The sequence below is a fragment of the Psittacula echo genome (assembly GCF_963264785.1).
Source record: "Psittacula echo genome assembly, chromosome: 3".
NCBI lineage: Eukaryota > Metazoa > Chordata > Aves > Psittaciformes > Psittacidae > Psittacula > Psittacula echo.
Window position 1 is genome coordinate 71,692,689 of NC_137736.1, and position 16,018 is coordinate 71,708,706.

General features: G+C 39.0%; 1 protein-coding gene across 1 annotated transcript in view; it reads right to left on the reverse strand.

The window, feature by feature from the left end:
• The window catches only part of PCCA (propionyl-CoA carboxylase subunit alpha), a gene marked incomplete at both ends in the record, with an annotated part of 276,300 nt that overhangs the window by 105,808 nt on the left and 154,474 nt on the right, over nt 1–16,018 (reverse strand). The window contains one exon of the mRNA XM_080612857.1: nt 5,654–5,756. Within this exon, the coding sequence (XP_080468983.1) occupies nt 5,654–5,756 (103 nt within the window). The remainder of the gene's footprint in view (nt 1–5,653; nt 5,757–16,018) is intronic.

Here is a 16,018-nt window from a genome sequence, read left to right on the forward strand (position 1 = left end):
ATAATTTGAGCCTTTCAATTCATCCATTCTGCTTTTGTGGTGTAGACAGAACACAAGATGACCCATCCCTTTTTCTACCACCTTCTCCACCACAAAGATAATAATACAAACTGTTCTTTAGTTGTCTAATTCAAGTCACACTCATAGCAGAAAACTAAAATTGAAGAACATTGAAGGAAGTAAGGAGGATGGATTAGAGCAGTGAAAGAATTGCACCAAAGTCATGTTCATTACTTATCTTTCATTCTTTTCTTGAATGAAAATTATACACTGGTAGAGCCAATAAATTGAACTTTACTGTTGGATACCTGCTCCAATTCATTTATACTCTCCCTTTCTTAGGCCACTTACCTTCTTTGCTATTATTTTAATTCTACTTTTTAAGCATATTACCTACATGAAATCCATCCACACTGGAGAAGGTGGGCTCATGGCTGTCCATGACACTGAAGTCTGATACACACTGGTGACTAAGGAGCTGCTCACAATGGGGAGGGCAGCTCCCACCCAGCATACCATTAGCAAAGGGACTCCACACTGGCTGTGAGCAGCTCCTTAGTCACCGAAGTCTGCAAAGAGGCAACAAAGCCACCATACGCTGATCTTGCGCCTCACTGGTGGTTGACATCCGGCTTTGAAGAGTCAACTTAGTACAGTGCAGGGAAACCACACAGCTACCAGATCTGCTCAAAATACATAGGCTCCCATTTGCTTTTGTCTTGCCACCCTTCGGTACTCTGCACAACACTCGAGCTTTGTAAAGAAAAAAGAGATGCCAACCTTCACCAGCAAAACCAGATCAAGTCTTTGTATCAATGAAATCATAAACCAAACAAACTTCATAGCCAGACTGGCAATCAAAAATGGTAGGATGAAGATTCCTATCTGAAATTGAACTAAACAAAAGATTCCAGAGTTTGGTGATGGGATGCTTCTGAACTGTTTGTTGCTCTTCTACATTAGTCTCATGCAAACTAGAGTATTCTTCCTTCAAATTCTATTTTAGCCGTAATCTTGATTGCTAGATCTCCATTGATGAAAGGAAAAATTTTCAGCATAATACTAATCAAAGCCCAGAATCTGATTATCTGTCCTCTAAAGAACTAAATGGATATATAGGACAAGCAGCTTAAAGATTCTTCTAACAATTCATATATATTACGAAGAACAAAGGAAAAAGAATATGTGACATTCACATGAATTTATTTGGTGAGTTCTTGTTACGCAAGCAAGCAGATCTCAACAAAGTTGCTAAATTTTAATTCTGAAGTCAGGTCATTAGAGTTTTTTAATTGCAAAAGTGTTTGTTGTATCACCAGAAACAACTTTCTGATGAGGAAAATTCCAGTACACTAATTTTATACAAAATGAAGTATTAGCATATATGTGGCTTGCCTCAGAATGATGACAGAGCTACTTCTATTTTAAAAGAAAAAAATATCGAAGTAGAATTCACAAAAAGTTTTCAACCTCCATTAGAAACAAGCAAACTAATGTTTTTGTTTGCACTGCTTCTGTTTGCATTTTTTAATTCTTCAGTTTGGGGAAGCAAGGCCTCTAAAGTGGCTCAAAGCCAGCTTGCATCGAGGACCTCCATTACAAATAAAGTGGTTAAAACCAGATGGTTACAAAACTCAAAAATCCTGAATAATAAAGAGCAGCAAAGAGCAGTTAACACTGCACAATTCATTAAGATTCTCATGATAAACGAAGAAAACCACAGATGACCCATAGACCGAGATGCTGACGAATGATCTGCTTGCAAACAGCGGGAACCATGGAGCAGCCTGCTGCTCACACTCCCTGCACAGAGAGCAGAGCACTGCATACTGTGAGGTGGGGAGGTTTCAGCTGGCGAGAGTAAAAGAGTTATGGAAAAAAAGAAAGGAGTCACTGTTGGGAGAGTCCCAGTGGTAAACAAAGTAAATCAGGATGCGAACACTGCTGCTGCAATGCACAGTTTGCAGCTGGAGTAAACTTCTGAAGGGGAATGTGAAGGTGGCCCTCCCACTGGGCCATCTAACTGCACCACAGATTTAGCTATCTTTGTCACAAGCCACAAGGGGACACAACCCACAAAGTCAGGAGCCCATGTCACACCAACTTAAGAGCGAAAAACAAATGCAGGAGTTCAAAAAGTGAGGCTTGTGTTTCTGACAGCAAAGTTCATAAAGAAAGCTTTGAATTTCCCCATCTTCTTTTCTTTTCTTTTTCTTTTTTTCTGATGGTATGTTATACCTCCTGATCAGAAACAAGATTTCTTGATCCTAGTCTATGGCTTTTCTTTTTTGAAGTTTTAAGGCAATTGTTTTTTCCATTATAAAGCTTTGAATAACAATTGAGAAGATTTCTGATTGAGCTTTTATTATATTCTCTTGTCTGTAGCACAGTCACAGGAGAACCCCAGCAAAATGAAAATTATTACTAAAGAATAACATGTTCTCTGCTACTTATCCAGTAACAATGAAAAATAAGTTAACAACCCTGGAATTCAAAAACAGATATCTGCTTTTTGCAAACCCAAGCCCTGGAGTCAACTTTAATACACTACCTCAACATTTAAGTGAGTTAGACTTCTGGTTACAGTGAAGTCCACCTTCTGTGACTTGTTTCAACAGCTAAGGAATTTTCCAGATGCAGGTAAATGAGGAATTATCTCTCTTCATTGGTTAGGGTAGAATAAGAATGCAAAAGCTGCTGTCGCCAATCCCTCTGGCCCAACTTTAAGGGCATGCAGACGTACCCTACCTGATGCCCCTACTTCCTCCCTATTGCTTATATACCCCTTCATCTGTGACACTGAGCGTGCTCAGCTCTTCAGGGGTGCTTCTGCCTCCCTTGGTAATAACAGCATCATACTACAGGGATGCAAGGACATTAGCAGGATCCTCTACATTCATTATTGTTGAATAACAAACCACAGGACCAGAAATCAGACTCCATATATGCCTTGTTAAACAGGATTTACGCTATCTGCAGTGCTCATACAAGACATCAGAATTGTTTAGCAGTTCCATTTAAACTGAGATGTACATTTGGACTCTGGTATAGGTGAGAATGATTTTCTGTATGTTAAAATGATAAACTAGCAGCAATAGCATGTCATTATCAGGGCTAGTACCTCATGGAGAAATAGTGCAGTTTACAACTCAGCTGCACACGGCATCTAGGACTGACTCATGTACGTGCTTGTATGCTCAGTTACCTTCACAGCTGATAAAGACAGAAGCATGCAAGGATGCTTAGAGCCTAGATAATGAAACTGAAGTAAATCTCTCAAAAAAACACATGTGCACATATGCATGTGTGTGTAATTAGTTGTGTTAAATGAAACTCCCTAGTTTGGGGAGGTCCAGCTATGGGAATTAGATCTCTGAGCTCACAGCAGAAAGGGCCTGTGCAACACCCACAGCCACTAGCAGCCACTCTGTGTCTTTCCCACTGCAGCAGGCAGCTACAGGCTGACCACTCTTAGTAGTGACGTTGCAACAAAAAGGGCGAAGGGCTGGAGACAATGCCTGCTCCTGGAAAGGGCTATGCCTGTCACACAAACCAGTGCTAGTCCAACTCCAAATTGGCCTGAAATCTGACAGAAGTGTTTTGTTGTCTGAGCAATGGGTTGTATCCAAGTTCACAGGATGCCTGCTGGGGCCATTACGTAAGTTTAATTCGGTAAAAACCTGCATGCAGACATGGTCGTCGCCCCTGAAGCACCATTCCATGAGTAAGGTGAGTATCACTACCATGAAGCAACAACACAATAAATTAGGTACTGAGGAAATAGTTGTTCATGACCTCCTGTAATTCTTTCTTAAAGAAATACCACAATTGACCACTTCCTTTCACATTTGAAGTAGTACACTTGCAAGAGAAAATTTTTAAACGTGCTGACCGCAGTGACTGATCTCCTCCATATCCTTTTTACAATGCACCTATGATCCACATGGAACAGAAAGCATCCCTACTTTCTATTCACACTCTCGCATTCATCATGAATGTGTGTAGAATAGTGTGGTGGAGTTAAAGGTAATATTAGAAATTATATTGATTAAGCATCTTGTTGCCCCAGTTAGGCAAGAAAAAGGAAAAAAAAATCATTTTATAAGTGCTAGGTTTTCATTACCTCAATTCATGTCAGTGAAAAGAGCCATTTAAAAAGATGACTAGTTTCAACTAAAAATCATAGAATCATAGAATAGTTAGGGTTGGAAAGGACCTTAAGATTATCTAGTTCCAACCCCCCTGCCATGGGCAGGGACACCCCACACTAAACTGTGCCACCCAAGGCCTCATCCAACCTGGCCTTGAACACCGCCAAGGATGGAGCATTCACAACTTCCCTGGGCAACCCATTCCAGTGCCTCACCACCCTCTCAGTAAAGAATTTCTTCCTTATATCCAATCTAAACTTCCCCTGTTTAAGTTTGAACCCGTTACCCCTTGTCCTGTCACTACAGTCCCTGATGAAGAGTCCCTCCCCAGCATCCTTGTAGGCCCCCTTCAGATACTGGAAGGCTGCTATGAGGTCTCCACGCAGCCTTACCTTGACATTTCAGTAGAGCAAAAGTGAACCACTGAGACAATACTGTCTTCATTATATGAGATATTAATTTAAATGCCCTTTTTCAAAGAAATCTCTTGATTCTGAATGCAACATAGGTGTGAACATCATGACTGTAAAAAATATCATGGAGCAGATGCTGCAGAAGTTTCTACTCTTCTTGAGTATCTTCATTGAAAACAGCTGCAGAGGTAAACTAGAGGACTTCTGGGATTCCTCATAGTCCTGTTTTTCAGTGATTCAAAGAAAAACTGACCTCTTTAGACCCTTCGTAAACCTTTGCCTAAGAGTCAACAGAAACTGTGCAAGTCAAAAAATAAATAAATAAATAAATAAAACAATTAAAAAAGAATCTCAATTTGACTGTGGAATGACCATTAACAGACTTTAAAAGTAGTTCTCTCTATAAATCTGCCTTCTCAATTCTCCAATTCAACCAGCTTGTGTCTTGGCTTTATTCTGCTGAACAGCTGAACTACCTAACACAGCATTAGTGTTCTACTGTGATGGTCTGCCTTTCTGCCTTTCACATGGAAAACGTTAAGCACTTAAGTAACTAGAATATTTGTAAAAACAACGGTTTATACACATTCAACCAAAGTGACCCAGGCACATCTTGAAACCCTGGCATTTTACTATGACCACATACAGTTTTACTGAAGCACTGAATAATTCCATCCCAGTACGATTACGCATTCAACATGCTTGATCTTTCCTTGTTTTTTTTCTAATCACTAACTTAGGCTAATATAACTTTTGTTGACATTGCACTGATTTTCTTGCTCTCATGTATGTACATAGGAGCATAAGACCATACTTCTATACAAGACACTAAACAGGGTCATTAATTAGAAAACTAATTTAATAAACAAGTAGATGAAAAAATTATCCACAAGCATGAGCAGAGGAAAATTTTTGTACACTAGCACTATTTAATTAACAAAGAGTCTTGTTTTGTAATTCACAGCAATGCCTGCTAAAGACATAATAAACATCTATAGTCACTGAACAGACAGATAATTTTAGTGGGTGTCAACAATAATGTATATTGACTTAATACATTGAATTGCTTAGAAAATGGGCAGAACTTACATAAAATGATGAGCCATCCTTTGAAACTGCAACTGGGTAAATTCCATCTCCTAGACGCACAGAAAGCTCCCAGCTACTTCTCTTTGATTTGGCAATAGGAATTCTAAAAAAGAAACAGACAGAAGAAGAATTTTTAACAGAGATTTCATGCTTCTCCCATTTTAACCAGAAGCGCCTGCCTCTTAGGATGGTCATGAAGGATATAAAATATCATTAATCTATAGACACAGTTGGAGAGCATACTTGAAAAAAAAAAAAAAACTAAATACATTTTTCTGTCAAATGGCATATAAGGAGAAAATACACTCTACTTCCTTTCTAGATTTGCCTTGACACACTGGGTACACTGATAAAGTTATAGGAAGCTCTTGAATACAGCCAGCGCTTGCTGCAGAATTAGCTCAAACAGATGAAAAGCAGATGAGAAAGTGGGTTGGCAGGAGAATAGCAACAGTGATAGCTGGAGCAGCCTTTCTAAGGGCAAAATATAATCACTATTTCTTTCATCTCATTCTCAGTAAACCTTAATTAAAGTCCAATTACAGACAAAAGATTCAGCCAAACAAGTAATGCAAGTAATTTTATAATTAATATACACTTTAGAGTATCTCATCCACAGAGCTGCTCAGGCAAACTGAAAAAAATAATGATATATGATCACAGCCCACATGCAGGATTATGCCTATTCCTGCAGCATTCTGTGGCTGCACCAGTTACTCAGTTACAGAAGAAACCCAAATCTTTTAAACTTCAGCTTAAAGAAGAACACCTGACAGCAAATGAATGAGACCTGAGTCTCCATTCTTGGAAGTTCAGAATGAAACAAGAAATTTCCAGCTGTTTTACTTAAATGTATACTCAATTTCACTTTCCTCATCCTAACTTTTCAAGTCTCTTTCACTTTGTTGTAACAACTGCTGTCCGAAGGTATCCTACAGTTCTTCTGATGAGTGGATGCCAGATATTAGCATCCACATGCACCATGTAGCCTAAAGAGAAGGTATGAATGTGGAGTTTAAACACCACTAAAACAAAGACACATTATTTTGGAACAGCTTTTCTTCCACCCTGACACACACATTTAGACTCTTTGTAAGAAACAGACATAAATTCATCGCCTTTAGGTCTCTTCTAAGGCTAATTTCTGCTACAGTGTTCATCTATTGTACATTATAGAGCTTACTACGTTTTACTGCAGCTTCAGAGTCTGAAAACTTGGAAACATGTATTTCTGTGTTATGTCACATGCATCCTTCTGAGGATTCAGATGCCCAGTGAACCACATCTCCCCCTAGGAAGTGCTCAGGTTCCCTGCAGAATCAACAAGGAGAAGGCCTGTTCCTCCGGAGGCCACAGAAGGAGAAATTACCTGCCTAAGCCAAAGATAACACACTGAATTGCTAAGTATTTCAACAATCATTTTAAGAAGGTTGGATTTTTAAGCACCTGAAATCTAAGCAAATACCTAACAGGTACCTAACTAGGCAAGTAGCATCTAAAAATTGTGCCTTGCAATGCGCCTGAAAAGAAGAAATGGACACACTAAATATATTTAATAAATAAAGACAAATAGATGCATGCTTATCATTTGTTACTTCTGGATCCAAGGCAAGTAAGGCTTACACCAGATACCAGCAGACATTTTAGCACACCTCTAAGTATCACGACCCATGGAGTTCATGTAAAACAGATACTGAAAATGACCTGTTCCCACAGTGAAGATGCTAAGTGTTACCTGTCACATTTAATATACAGCCACAATTGTCAAAACAACAAATCTGAGGAAATATCTACTACTTATTGGGTGCAATGATGTTTCTCAGCACCTTGTCTTGAAATTCCTGTATGTCACCAAAACATTTAGACTGGCTGATAGGAAATGTGACAGACACAAGAGTTCCTGAAGAATAGGAACAGGAATTTCCTGCACAGGTAACAGGCAGCAAACTGAGAGATGTTTTCATTGCACTTCCTGGTATCAGAGCACCAGGAAGGAGGAATGTAGCAGGGGTTTGGCAGAGCCTGGCTATACTCTCTATAGTACTCCACTGTAATAGCCAACAGGATTTAGTGGTTTATAGCAACTTCATAGTTACAGCATTTCTTGTACGAGGTGAGATCTCATCTCAAACACAGCTTGGTAGATCTGCTTCACTGGTAGCATGAGATTCCTTATAAGCTTGCTGGCACAGTCCTGCTTCATGTTGCATTTGACTGGAAGTGACCTCATGAATCTGGCCGTTGGCCATCAAAGGAAAGACAGTCTTGTTATCCAGCAGGGATTATTTTTGTTCAGTCTTGTCTTGCTGAGCTTTGTCAAGTGTATCTCCAAACAGGATGCACACCTCTTGAAAGGCATGACTATGATCACTGCTTTGCCTGGGTTTCAAACAGCCCCACAGGCATATAATTCCCCTCTCTGCAACACTGGTGGCCAGGAGGGCAAGGTCCAGAGCTGCATCTAATACCAAGTACATGGGAAGCTGTACTTCCCTCCTGGAACTGCTAGACCCATTTGCACAAGGACATTTTTCACCTTTGCTAATCAAAAGCTTGTGGCTTTGTAACAGTAACCTACAGTTACACTGGCTAAGACAGACATCTACACTAGACCATGAGAATCCTACTTTTTCCTCACTAAATCAAATTCCTTTCTAATAAATTATCTTGTAGTAGATGCGACTCTGATGGGATTCAGTGAGCGGGGTGTGTGGTTCATATTAGTAAGGATCACAAAGCCCAGAATTAAGGATCAAAGTCCAAGTTTCTCAGATATGGAAAGGAAGCTGCTCAAGTCTGTGAACTACTTTAGAAATGCAGGATTTTCTATCAGCCTAAAAAGGGGATTTTTGGTGGGGTGTTTTTTTTTTTGTTGTTTTGTGGTGTTTGGGGGAGTGTTTTATTGTCTGAGAAGTCCCAATGCACGGGAAATAATCTCTTTGTTCTTGGCCAAGGATGCTTCCTTAGCTGAGAACTCAGATCTAAGTCCTCCAAAGAGAAAACATCTGGACTTACGAATATATTTTCCACTAGTTTATGGAAAACTCCCCAAACTTCTGGCTATTTTCAAAAAAATTTTAGAATTCTACATACTGGGCTGAAATCTGACATATTCTATTTACAGGGGAAAAAAATACTGAAGGAAAAAATAGTATCATTTTTACCATCATAAAAGACACAAAATCTTATGGCGCTTCCCCTCCAACCTTAGATTCAGAATCACAGAATGGTTTGAGTTGGAAGGGACCTTAAAGCTCATCCAGTCCCCTGCCATGGGCAGAGACACCTTCCACCAGACCAGGATGCTCAAAGCCATGCAACTCGACTTTGAACACTGCCAGGGATAGGCAGCTACAGTTTCTCTTGGTAACCTGTGCCAGTGTTTCACCACTCTTACAAGGAAAGAACTTCCTTCCAGTACCTAATCTAAATCCAGACAGTATGTTTTCCATGGGGTGTAACATGCCCTCCCTTTCTTCTTACAGTTTTGGCAAATGACGTAACATGAAAAAAATTACTTTATTTACACACAAAGATCACTGGCTGCAGGAAGAAACACAATTTTAGCAGCAAGATGAATGCAAGGTGAATGGGAAGTGAGGCCACAGAGAGCTGTGCACTGCTGTCCTTTGCCAAGAACGTTACACACAAAAGAAGGAGAGAGCAAAGGCAGCACCAAGGCCACAAAGACAGGAGGTGGGTGGAAAAGAATGTTATAAATGCCTTCCATACAGAAATGGGCAGTTCTGAACCTCTCTACTCCATACTGACTTCGAAAAGGAAGTATCATGAGCAATAGGGGCACAGATGAAGAGTAGGGTGATGGCCTGGCTCTAAGTCACAAAGGCATTTAAGTGTTGAAGTTATAAAAACACATAAATGGTGTGAGAAGAAAAAACAGCAGTGCTTGCCTCCTTGGTTATTTATTTTCAACCTCTGATGCTGTTTGTTCAACTCCAGATGATGTCATGGTCCCATAATTTATTTCATACACTGCACAGCGTATTATGTCCCTTTTACCCCCAACTGCCATGAGAGGCAGAGAGGGAGGGAGGGAAGGAGATACTTCATAATATTGCAGCAATTACAGCCCCTGCTTTCTTTACAAGTTTTCAGGGAGGAAAGCAGACAACTGCTAAAAATTTTAGATCAACATGTACTTAGTGTGCTCACGGAAAACAGACACTAGTTAAACTATTATCTATTCTAGTCAAAAACAAACAACGAAGGAAAGCAGACATTCACAAAAGCACGTCAAGTAATAACTCTGCCCCAGCCCGACCATTTTGATTGTCATCAACCAATCGGGTAGAAGGAACTCAATATAGCTACAATTTTCTGCAGTTTGTGGCAAATAAACTCCACTCTCCCAATTACTGTTGATGATGTAATGAGCTATGATAAATGTCACCAGCTCCTAAAGTGTCAGGAAATTGAGTATAGATTTCTTTACTTCCAATTCAAAATATGAGTTTTGACACTGAGGGAAAAAACCTTACAAATTCTCTTTACTTCTGATATTTTTGCTGCATAATACTTTACATAAACACAGACAAATCCCAAACTATCGTAACAAATTCTCCCATTATGAAAGATTATAAGCGTTTGAAAACTACATTATATGACACTGGGTAAAGCTGTTTTTCAATTGTGCAATTACCTATTCAGCAGTTATATAAAAGTGAAATATTGACTTAAAACAATGTTAATGGTCAAAGAATCATTAAGAAATCCTTCATCATAACTTTCACAGCAGGTGGCCTGTAAAATGATCAAGAATAATGTGCTGGATTCTGTAGCCACCAAGGTCAGTTTCTGCATACAAATCTTTGCAGGGGGAGAAAAAAAGACCTTCAGAAAGTGGGCCATTCATCTGAACCAAGTTCAGAGAATTTCCAGCACTGTGAAAAGATATGTTATGCAAGCACATAGATGTATTCAGTGGGGGTAGACTGAACCAGCTACATGGAGACTACAAAGGAGCCCTCCCATGGCTCATGAATAAGTTGAGGAAATGATCAGAAAAAAATGGAGAGATGTTTAGACAGATGGCCCACTTAAAATGCCTGGGACAGGGCATAAGCAATTTTAATGAAACTTTAGATCTACCATATAAATTGTTTCTTATTTTCTCTGCCCTCCCCCCAAAAAACTCAAGAAAAGCAAATAGAAATTTAACAACTCAAACAAGAACCTATCTTGTGATGAAAAAAAAAGGAAAAAGGGAAGTAAACCTCACACTTTTAAGCATTATTGGTTTAATAAGTTCATATAGAAAGAAATATCCTTCACAGAACCTTCAACTATCAGATGAATATAAAAGCAGAGAATGATTAGATTAAAAGAATTCTAAACAGAAGTGTACTGCCAAACAAAACAAAAATCTAAGATTTACTATCTGAGTACTTTCAACACTTTCCAACATAAAAGTTCATCTTTGCATAGAGAAGATAAAAGCAGCACTTTCACAGGATTATTTTAAGAACTAAAAATTATGTGAAAGGAACCTAAGAACCTGGGAATATTTTATTCAGCAACTGGAAGTATTTTCTACATCTATTCACACACATTTTCTACATATATTCAGATTGATCCATCTATACATATCACATGTACTTTTACATAAAAATGGGGTTTCCTTCTTTCTGATTTATGTGTGCATATGCATGCATACATATACCCTTGTTCACCAATAGTATGAAAATATACCATTATTAGAGTAAATTATAGTTCTGCATGTCATACAAAATAATAACCTCTGGCCTGCGTGCCAGCTGATCAGACAAAGGCTGAAAGAATTACTCAATGGTTATGTCAAAATGGTTTTACATTACATTTTCTTACATACTTAATTTAGATCGATAACAAATATGCATATTTATACCCCTGTACTCTATCTGAATAGTGACCACAGGAACAAATTAAATTACATGGAAGACGAACTATAAAGTAAAAAGCACTGCTTTAAAAGGATGCTATGGAGTGGACTGCGCTTTTATGCAAAACAGTATACATCTGGAGGCTTCCTTTAACGGAAGCCTTTCGGGCGATTTGCGCTGACATAGTGGCCTGCAATCTAGTGCCAAATGAAAACCTCCAGTGCCTTCATCAGTGAACCCCTGATCAAGCCTAAATAAAGAAACAGTTAAAGCTAAATCTTATAAATTTGGGGTGAATTTAGCTACCTATAGCTAAGCGTCTGGCTCAACCCCTTTCATCTTCATTTAACTGTTTAGTAACCCTGCAGACGACCTGAGCTCACCCTGGCTCACTCTCTTCCACTCTGAGGGCCTCTAAGTGTGCAAGGGGTTGAGTCCTGCAAAGAGAGTGACCCAACTGCTTCACAGCCAGCTTCCTCAGCAGCCTGGCAGGAAGCAAGGGCTCCTCTGCCAAAGCTGTCTCCACAGCATTAAGAACAAAGCATGCTCCAGGCATGCAGGCAAACATCAACAATTCAAATCCTCTTGAAAAATCTTTTATGGCTTTTAGCTTTAAGTCTATCAGCCAAAGGAAGCAGGATTGCTGCTGTTGCCCATCTTGATATAACAAATTCATGTTTGCAGCACATACATCCAGAGAATGAAAGACCTGGGTTGTTGGTCTCCCTCAGCCTGTGAGGGTTCACATCTACCTCCCATCTCTCAAGAAAGAGCCAGGGCCCAGGCGGGCACTGGAGAACTTGCCATCCTACACTGCTTATGATAGGAAGGAACAACAGACTCATGGAGGCTCAAGAGAATGCAGCTTTGCAGACTGATGATGCATCCTCTGGGAAAAAAGTTTTGGCATTTGGTCCTATGCCAAGAAATTTCTATGCACTTTGCATTTAACAAACTGGACAAAACACAAAGCAATCCTGGGAGCTGCAAGTACTGCCCAATCTCTCAATTTCAGAGGACAGTCAGACTGCGCAGTCCTTCAGCAGGCGCCAGCATACCTTGAAAACTACAAATAAATAAATGTAAAACATGATATCTGAAACTCATTTCCTCTCCTATGACATGTCAGGGTCTACTTTAGCCTTTGGTTTCTTTTGGAAAAGGAAACACCACAAGCATTAATGCTGGATAAGAGGTGTTGCTCCTTCTCTCATTGCAAGCATTTGTAAAATGAGAAGCAAGGAAGATTCCAATCGTGTTCAAAAGTAGAGAAAAAATACATTTGTTTTACATATAATTTACAAGTCTGTGTTCTGATCTGTTCCTTCAAACCATCTTTCCTAAATCAGAAAAACTATTTACCAAAGAAAACCTACTTGCAAGCAGGTGTGTTTAACCAGATTAGCCAAACATATTGAGCTGTGCATACTGATACTTGCTAAAGACAGAAACATCTGAAAATCTGTTCATCATCAAGAAAAAAAAATTGGGCTAGTTCTCCTCCATTGAAGTAATTTCACAACTTTGTTTCTCTCTAATATCCTTAATTTTTAATAGCAGTTTACTTTGAGCAGTTGGAAAAAATAATAATACACTCCACAAAAGGAAAATTACAAACTCCCTTTTCCTGTGCAGATTTTCCTGCACTTCCTTGAACAAGGAAAACTCATTAATTCTCTTATTCTGCAGATAGTTGGGAATAGTCTTACAATAATTATCTCACTTTCTTTTAATGTTCAAAGAGCTTCAGAACAAATCACTGTGATGCAGTAGGGAGGACTTCAGCTCTTGTTAGCATCATCCAGTAGCAGTTATATTCTTCCACATAACACGATGGTATTGGGATGTAGCTGCTTGTGGGGCAGCCTGCTTCCTGCACCTCCATTCAAACAATGATTGTGCCCAGTAATAATGTGCTATTTTTCGCTTTCTATTAAGTTTAGAAAATTACAGGTTACCTTTGTGTGTTAAAAACAGGCAGCAAACAATCTCTAAACTGCTAATATGAAAATGGAGGTGAAATTATGAAAAATTACCTACTGGTAAGTTTGATAGGGTAACAGTCATTCAGTTTTATATCTACACATAAGATTACTCTCCATACTCAATTATTTTTTGAAACATCCATACTCAATGCTAGGTTTGCTGTACTCATCCCAGTAGTGAAATCTGCCTGACTCATAGCCTATTAATCTCGAACTAAATTGACACTAACCACTGTAAACTGAATTCAAAACACATTTAATCCATCTTCCCTTTTGTCAGAATTTAAGATTTCAGTTATTCACATAATTTTTCAGTAGAAGTTTTGGAGTGTACGATATCTCAGGAGTAATCAAGACAACATTGAGTGTGTGAGAACATCAGTGTTTTAGTTAAGATTGCAAGTAGTTCTCAAAGCAAACTATCCCAACCATCTGCACTTACGGTGCTTTGGATCACATTGCAGAACAGTATCAGGACACAGGAACCAGGTTCCTGTCTGATGCAAGACAGAGAGAAGCCTGGCTCCAGAACTGCACCCAGCACACTCCAGCCACAAATGGGCATTCGGTTCACAGGACTGGATAAGAACTAATTAAAAGTCAAATACATATAGTGAGAGTATCAGCTCCTCATCATGAAATAGAAATCCACTTGTCATGACAGCTAGATTACATATTGAAGAATTCTGTATTCACATAGAGATTTAGATCTTAATGACAATTTCTGCAATTGCACTCCCTCAAAACCATAAGCTCCATATTTCATTCAGGTATTGGGCCAGAGATTAAAAGGTAAAGAAAACATGATAGTTAAATTCAGGCTCAAATCCCCTTATTTAGTTGACACAATAAAAAAGAGAGTTAAGAAGTGCTTAGCACCTGCCAGCTCCTTTCAGTTGAAAGCAACGAGAACACTGCACGGTGCAGCACATCTGAAAAATCATTCCACCATTTGCATGAGAACACACACATATTAGAATAAAATTTTAAACTTTAATTTTGGGAAAAAAAAAAATCTTGCCTTGAAATCCAGTGCTGCCTCCATCCTGTCATATGATAGTATCTTCTTGAACACATCACTGTTTCTCCAGCTAACAGTAATTTTCAAGGTAAATCCCCCCAAAACATATTAAGCTATTTCTTTTTTATTCAAAGACTTACATCTGCACCCATAAACGGACATATCCACCATTAGGGGCAGTAGCATCTGACTGAAATACAGCAGTTCTTTAAAGAAGAAAGTTTGTAAGACAGTGAAACCTGTCAGCACCTGCTCAATTTACTAAAGGAAGTACCAGATCCAGAGTAAGAGACAATTACTTCAGTCGAGGGAAAAGGAAAGACATCAGAGTAAGGTCACCTCTAAGGAAATTTGGCAAAAACACTCTGAGTATGAGCATCAGCCTTCCTCAAGGCCCATAGGGAACACAATGTGCAAACTAACGAAAAATTATAATTACATTAAGCTAACCAAAAAAAAACAAAAACAAAAAAACCAAAATTACAACACAACAACACAAACTGTCTTAGAGCTAAACTGAAAATGCCTCCTTCTAATAGAACACCACCACCAAATATCTTTTTGAGGTTAACAATTAAGTATTGAATGCTGTCTTTCCTGTGCTTAATAGTTTTCTTTAGGTCTTTCACCTAAGCCTTACTACAACTCCCTTTTTAATCTGTCAGTCCCCTTAGAACTAACCAGATCATATTGCCAGAAGTATGGAATTTTTGCCAGGCTTTGTAGTACCAATGGTTTGCCTTGGTCTCTCTGAAGCCTGTATCCCAAAGGTCATTATTTAAAACAGAATTATATTTAATTTGTTGTGGATCTTGGAAAACACAATGCGCGCATCAGATTTATGTAAGGTTCCAGGGTATTGTAAGAGCTCACCCATCACGCAGAGCTTACCATCTCCTGCAAACTTGCTGCAGCCAAACCAAAGATTACATCCAAGATCTTAACCATCTCATGCCAATGAGATGAGTTCTGTAATACAGCTGTACCAATCCTGCTTCTTCTGCTGTGATTTCTCCTCTATATGACACTTAATTCAGGAAATACACAGAAGGCACATTCAGGATGAGACACAGCCTCAGAAAAGGATGGTCAGATTTTCCCTTACTAGCCATGCTATATGCCATAGTATAATAAACAGAAGCCGGCCAAATAACAGTGATTAATGTGCAACAATATATTTTTTCAGATAGTGGCTAGCTTTTCAAAAAGATGCTTCTTTACTGCATACGCAAGAACTAGCACTGGGTGACAGCAGAAATACCAGTGAGGTTATCTGCCAAACGACAGACAAATGTGACCAGAGTGTTTGACTAGAGGTACTCAGGACAGCTTCTGACAAGCAATGTAATAGCTACTTCCTCTTCCTAACATGCAAAAAATGTTGCATGTTTCATAGATTCTAAAGCTTTGTTCTCTATTTCTTCTGCACTAGATTCCTATGGAACAAATTAACACCACTAATTCTGTTAAGCTACAGAGG